At 40.4% G+C, this 6,815-nt stretch overlaps 1 protein-coding gene across 1 annotated transcript in view; it reads right to left on the minus strand.

Moving 5' to 3' along the window:
• ano5b (anoctamin 5b) overlaps positions 1-5,036 on the minus strand; it is a 35,506-nt gene extending 30,470 nt beyond the window's left edge. The window contains exon 1 of the mRNA XM_080758844.1: positions 4,746-5,036. Coding sequence (XP_080614970.1) covers positions 4,746-4,821 — 76 coding nt within the window. The 5' untranslated portion in view covers positions 4,822-5,036. The remainder of the gene's footprint in view (positions 1-4,745) is intronic.
• Positions 5,037-6,815: the final 1,779 nt, after the last annotated feature.

Genomic DNA, 6,815 nt, shown 5'->3' on the forward strand with positions numbered 1-6,815 from the left:
TGACAGGACTGAGTCACATTCTGCATGCTTTCTCTGCCTCGTTTTGCATCATGCTATCAAAGTGAAGTGCAATTACTGGGTCAGTTTCCATAGCAACCCTTTGGTTCTCCCTCATCTGACTGACAGTGGAGGATGACTTCACCCATTTAGACCTCTAATCCTAGAATGAAATCACCTTAAATGGCAGCACAGTCTTTTTATAGCATCTAATAATGCATGCCAAATACAGTAATGAATTATGAGGCTTGGAATTAATACTAGTCTCAGACCAGTTAGTAATTACATAGTACTACTGTATTATAGAGTTAGTACTACATAGACATAAATAACTAGATAGTGTTGATTTTAGTTTAGTTATAGTCTTTGGAATTAAACTTAATTTAGTTTTAGTCATATTTAGTCATCTGAAATATTTTAGTGTTAGTCTAATTTTAAACTGTATTTTAGCGGGCCTTGATGGCGTCGCAATGGCTTATTTTACACTTCCATGGTTGCCTACTAAAAATAGATGATCTACAAGCTCACAACGGGTCCAGCACAACACGGTCATAAAATTACCTGTCTTTTAGTTCTACTGGATCTCTTCTCCACTAGTCCCTCCCTAACATTTTGTCTAGTTTTTATTTGTTTTAGTCGTCATAGCTTAGTTTTTATTTTGATTTGATTTTGTTTTCCTCAGTGCAAAAAAGTAGTGGACAAACATTTTTCGTCATAGTTTTAGTCTACACTTCAACACTAGTAAGTCTAGTCATTAGTCTAGTTCAACACTAGAACTAGACAAATTATTTAGTAAAACCAAACAAATGAAACATGGGCATGCCATGGACAATACCAATTAAAGGCCACTGCTGACAGTATGATTCAATGAGGCACCACAGGATATGACATTCATAAATCCAGTATTTGGTGAAAAAGTCAACATTAACATCAACAGGCACAATTTAACAATCAAAATGAATTGATCAATGAATGGGCCTCTGTCTCTCGCCACTGTTAACAAGGTAATTTAGTCCAAACAATAAAACTGATGTCAAGTGATGTGCAGAAGGACGGCTTCCTATTCTTTTGTTCTGGCTCCTACTGATGTGCCTGAAGGTCTGTGCTGATAAAACCCTTAACAAAGCCGTTGATGTGAGAGCAGTTTATTAACCCTAAAGCTCACCATAGATAAATAGACATATGTCTTTATTAACATCACTTGGCATGAAAGAACTAGCTAAGAGTGAGATCTACTGTACAAGACCTTAGATTATGTTATGTCAACTCACTTCACATCATTACAATGTTGTTGATACAATCTTTATTTTCAATTTCCTTTGAGGAAAGAGGGTGCCAAGTTTGTAAGATATTTCTAAATCAGAATGATAATAATAATCTGCCATAATCAGATTGTGGATACTATGTATCTTGTATTTTGATCATAATTTGTTTTTGCCAGGTCTCCATGTCACCATCACCTGATTTAAATAATTGCACATTTGAAATAGATTTTTTTAAATAGATGATTCAACCAGTATCACAGCCTGACGTTACTCTGCTAAATTATGGAAGCCTAAACTAGCTCATGTAGAATATGTGCTATCACACCTTCTATTTAGCTTATTCAGTTCAGCGCACACATATTAACTGTTATCTTTCCAGGCTAAAGAAAACAATATTGTTTGCATAAAATATGCTTACTGTAACTGCCCTCTATATCAGGGATAAATGGTAGGCAAGCTGAACATTTAGTAAACTACACACTTTTTCTCTGCCAACATTTTTTCAGCTGTTGTGCATGGGAGATATAACTGATCTTGGTGTAACACAATGTACTGGTTGGTACCTACTGACGTCAAGCGATGACGCTGAAATAACAGTAATAAAGGGGTAGGGTTATTTAAGTTTTTTACTTCTCCCTACTCCTTTCCGAACATATAAAGAAAAAAAAGATATATAATACTTGCGGCCAGTGAGGCTTGTTTTTGGTTTGTTGTTTTGGGAATATTCTTTTATTTGTTCTATATTGCACTTATTTTAATTCTTTGGCTTTTTTGTCTAATTTTATCATGCTCGGAATGACGTTTTTCATTCATTCATTCAATGTATATTTCAAAACCCTTCTGAGTTCATTTTAATCTACTCAGGCTTTTGTGTGCACTTGACCCCAGACAGTTTTTAAGTTTCTGGATTCAGTATTTAGATATTTGATATTCTTTTATCAGACCCCTTCCTATATAAACTCATGAGCGCATTGAACTACTAATCAATCACACACAATGTTGGGCTAGCCGCTAGCTAGGGAGTTGTTTGACTAGTTAGAAAATCTTGTGGAGTGCAAATTAGGCCTACCAAACTTCTTATGACGTCATTTTCTTCTTACTGACCTATAGCACATTCTAAGCCGATGCGCTATGTTGCACATTGTTTAATGCACAAGGCAGCTGTGTTGCCCCTAAATGATATATTGCAGTAACAAAGGCTTTCACCTAGAGCTCCATGGAGTCAACAGAGATATAGTGCTGACATCAGGTCAATGTAGAAACCCCATATGTGGGTATGGACGAGTGGCATCGTCATCATGACAGCCATTCAGTCAAACCCTATATAAAGAGTGGTTATGGGAGATTTGGTGGGCAGGCAGCATTTGCTACGCTCATCGCGAGAGACTCCATCGCCTTCCGTATGAGACAGGATATCTGGCCTTACAACCCAGATATCGTTGAGTCAGAGATTCCGACATCCTGGTTAAGTTCTAAATCAGATAGAAGTATTTTATATTACCCGTTAGACTTTATGCCTACTGCCTTGTTTGCGCATGGAGGTCTCTCTTAAGGTCTATCCGTACAATTCCTATCGTGCCCAGTCTTCCCACACACATAAGGGAAAGGGTAACCGGAACGCTCACCCCAAAACACAATCGCTCCCATTTTTTCTCCGTAATGCTCGCCCCCAGCGGCAAAACACTATCCCCACCTGGTGCGGAAGTCTCGCCCCCAGCAAGGCGGTCCACTCTGCCCGCCTGGTTAGAACAGACTTCTAATATAAAATTTGGAATTAGTAAGCCAAAAACAATGGAGGCGCTCCGTCTGAAGCAGACTTGAGCCAGGAGGCATGCACGCTGAGCGAGTCGACAGGTCAGCGAGTCACTGTGCTAAACTTTGTGAAGTCAGTTTCAGCTGACTCGGCAGCCTTCAAGTTACGTCCCATTAGGGAAAGAATCGTCAATCTCTGCCACCAGTATTAAAGGGCCACTTCACCCTTTTTGCAACTAGATCTTATTTAATGATGTTTGGCAGCCCTGCACAGTGCACACTGACATAACTTTTTTTTAATCATCCTATCCTTGTTGATATGCCATTTATAACAACGTCAATGATATAACATTATGTTGCTGGGGACTGCCAGTCTGTCTTCCGTGTTTTGGTTGGTATACAATGATGCGTGGCCGCACCGATCACCATGATGTTAGTTACCCCACTGCATCATCAGGACGCATCACGGTGCATACAGTACCATTTTCAGGTGTATCACTGGTTTGTACTTTGAAGTCATCAGGCAGGAAACTGGAATCAGAAGTACCCAAAATTCTCCATAATTATAAGGGCATCATAATTTTAGGGACCAATGTGGCATATGAATATATGACTCGTTTCTTTAAGTACTTATTGGAATAGTTTGTTTGGGGTATTTGGGGTATTTCATGAACACATTTAATTAAATGGCACATTGGATTAGAAATGCAATTATGTAGTTGCAGTTCAGACTGTTTTCAGGTAATGGGTTTTTAATTACATCACAAATACAATCATGTGCACATGGGCCTGCACTGCCTCCAACTATAACCATTCAGCATTTAGCTGAAAGCTTATGACAATGATCTGCATCAGTGAGATTGGTAATACATTGTATTGGTAGTTAAACTAACTAGCCTACTTCCTCCTTGTAATTTTACTTTTTTATTGATAGGGCTTGGGTATCACACAATGGCGCTTTAAACTAAATTTGCATGTCTGTATACTGCAACTCTACCACAAAAGAGCTATACAGGCTGGTTTATTAACCATTAATGTGACCTACATTAGGCTAGTTATTGGGAACCCAGACCTCACAAACAGCCGCAAGCTTCCAGGGAATTCCCATGATGCAAATTAAATGAAAGGATTTGAGATAAGATTAGCTCTTGGTGCTAATTATTTGATTATTTTGATTTATTTGATTGAATGAGCAAAACAGGCTATACCAGAATACTCCATATGCTTTGTTTACATGTGTTGAATATCAAACAGCATGGGATTATCCAGGATTTTGAATTAATGTTGCATTTTGTCCTCTCCCTGATAAACAGGCATATTTTAATGAATCCAAACTTTTCAAGGCTTTAGGCCCAAACTTTTTTCCAGTCAAATTTGTGGTGTTTCGTGACGTCATCGCGCACTAAGTCGACAAGTTGTCTAATACAATTATAGACTATACAGTATACAACTATAGGCTAATAGGCCTACATCACATTCACTTCTAAATTCACGAGGACACAATTGAAATCCCTTAGTTTGTGCCTTGTGGTGATGACTGAGTTACTCTTTGAGAAATGAAATACGATCAGCAGTGCCAGTGAGCACTGTATTTTGACACCCGGCCCCTGGTTGGCAAACGCCGCCGCGTCTACTGTGTTCTGAATTCAGAAGATGTGCATCAAAATTCAAAATAATAAAGTAACATAATAGCCAAGACTAACGTTTCTGATGCATGAATATGTTGCCTACCTCCAGTCTGGGAATCATCTGCGCTCTTCATTTCGATTAAAGTTTCATCCTTCGATTTGACCGTTATTCGTTTCATATTTGCCGACTAGCCTACTGTGTGCAGTGATCGAGCAGCTTCACCTTTTGAGCCAGGATGCAGATCGATTGTACGACGCCGGGACGCCTGCACACACTCCACCGACAGCTGGCACTGACAACTGATCTGATGATTACTACCTACTCAAATCGATGATTATGATTTGATATTCACTACATAGATGCATCCTTTTTTACACGTGTATTCGAGTCCCAACGGTGCTCTGCCTCTGCTGCGCTAGACGTTACTCGAGACAGGAGGCTTAGACAATAAAGGGGAGTGGCATAGCCTAATTTTCCGTCGGCATACTGTCTATCCATGGTGCATGGACGGTCCTGTTATTCACATCAACGTTTGTCGTACTCGTTTGACAATATAGTCGAAACCAAACGTGGCATGTGGAGTGGGCCTTTAATCTGTAATGTGTAGCCTAATGAATTCATTGCTTTGTTTACAATAGTAGACGTCTACAGCGGTATGACTATGAAATCAGCTGACGGCGCGCCGCGCACCAACGTTATTCAATATGGACCAACTACATACTACTACACTTTGAAGAAAACCACGAGGAACGGCCAATTTTATTGACTGCACGGCGACATCAAGTGGTGACTTTTCATATTGCACAACATGCAATGTAAGATTGTAGTCATTGTAGGCTACCACATAAAGGAAAAACATACCACATATTATAGTGTACTGTAGGTGTAAGGTTACATTCACAAAATCATAGGCATGTCACTCCATGCCTGGGTAGGTGTTTAGCAATTACTCATTACTGTAGGCTATAGAAACATAGAGCACAATACTTTTCCATCCCCTTTGCCTCCTTTTTGGGCATTCCAAATTTCCAATTAAGTTGTTGAAGGAAGCCCTCTAACAACCTGTCTGTGCTGGGTATATCCTAAACTAGACTGCCAAATATAAAAAAAATAGTCTGCACCCAATCTAGCTCTGAGAATGCTATGTAGGATTTAATGACCTGCAATTTAGCCTGGGATGCATAGCCTACCATTTTTGGGTTTCTGATCCGGTCGAGAGCGGAAAAATCTTACGTCATGACTCATGTTGTAGCCACTGGTTTGTAGTCATCAGGCCGGAACCACCAAACTGGAATCAGAGAATTTTCCAAAATAATTCCCTGCGATCAAGGGAATCATTATTATTGGGCCTAACCAATAAAACCCTTGATGCGGCATAATTTAGCTTATAGAATAGCTAGAGGCGCGCCTCCTCCGCGTCATCAGTGCCCATACCCGAGGCGGGGGTTGGCGAAAGGGCCTCTCTGTGTGGAGTTTGCATGTTCTCCCCGTGTCCCCTAGGGTAGGTACCCTCACAAAAACATGCCGTAATCCTGGTCTCTAAACTACCTCCCCCTGGCCAGCCGGGGCGCCTGATGGAGGGGAAAGGAACTGGTTGGAATAACGTGTTCCTTCCACGCGCTACGTCAGGTGAAAAGAAGCAGCTTGGACTCCTCATGCATAGAAGGTCAGTCCACTGCCCCCCATGTTGGCAGAGGAAGTGTAGCGCCCAGGATTACATTATATAATTGACACTGGGTGAAAAAATTGTGGGATAAAACATTTAAAAAAAGGTATATCCATCCTCTATTCCAACTCTAGTTATACTCGATTCAACTTAAATGGGGATTGGGGGAACTAAAAGAAAGCGGCACGGAAATAGACGGAACCAGAAAACTGGAACCACTTTTCTTTTTCTTCTCAGTATCCATTGTCTAGACCAGAATCACACAGGCCAGGAACGAATACCAGGCTTTCCTCCAAAGTGGAAAGTGTGGCGAGTGGTGACGCGAGGTTTCTAGTAGGCTATGGTCAAAGGTGCATCGTGCATGCCATACAGATACTTCCCTGGACTCTTCATCAACTTCTGGTACCCTATATTAGCTGTCAAGATGTAAAGATGTCTGGGTTATCACAGAGATGGAACATGGATGAAATGAAACAGGAATGTGTTTGTACATTCTCACTGTAGAT

The sequence above is a fragment of the Protomyctophum bolini genome (assembly GCF_963924005.1).
Source record: "Protomyctophum bolini genome assembly, chromosome: 1".
Taxonomy (NCBI): domain Eukaryota; kingdom Metazoa; phylum Chordata; class Actinopteri; order Myctophiformes; family Myctophidae; genus Protomyctophum; species Protomyctophum bolini.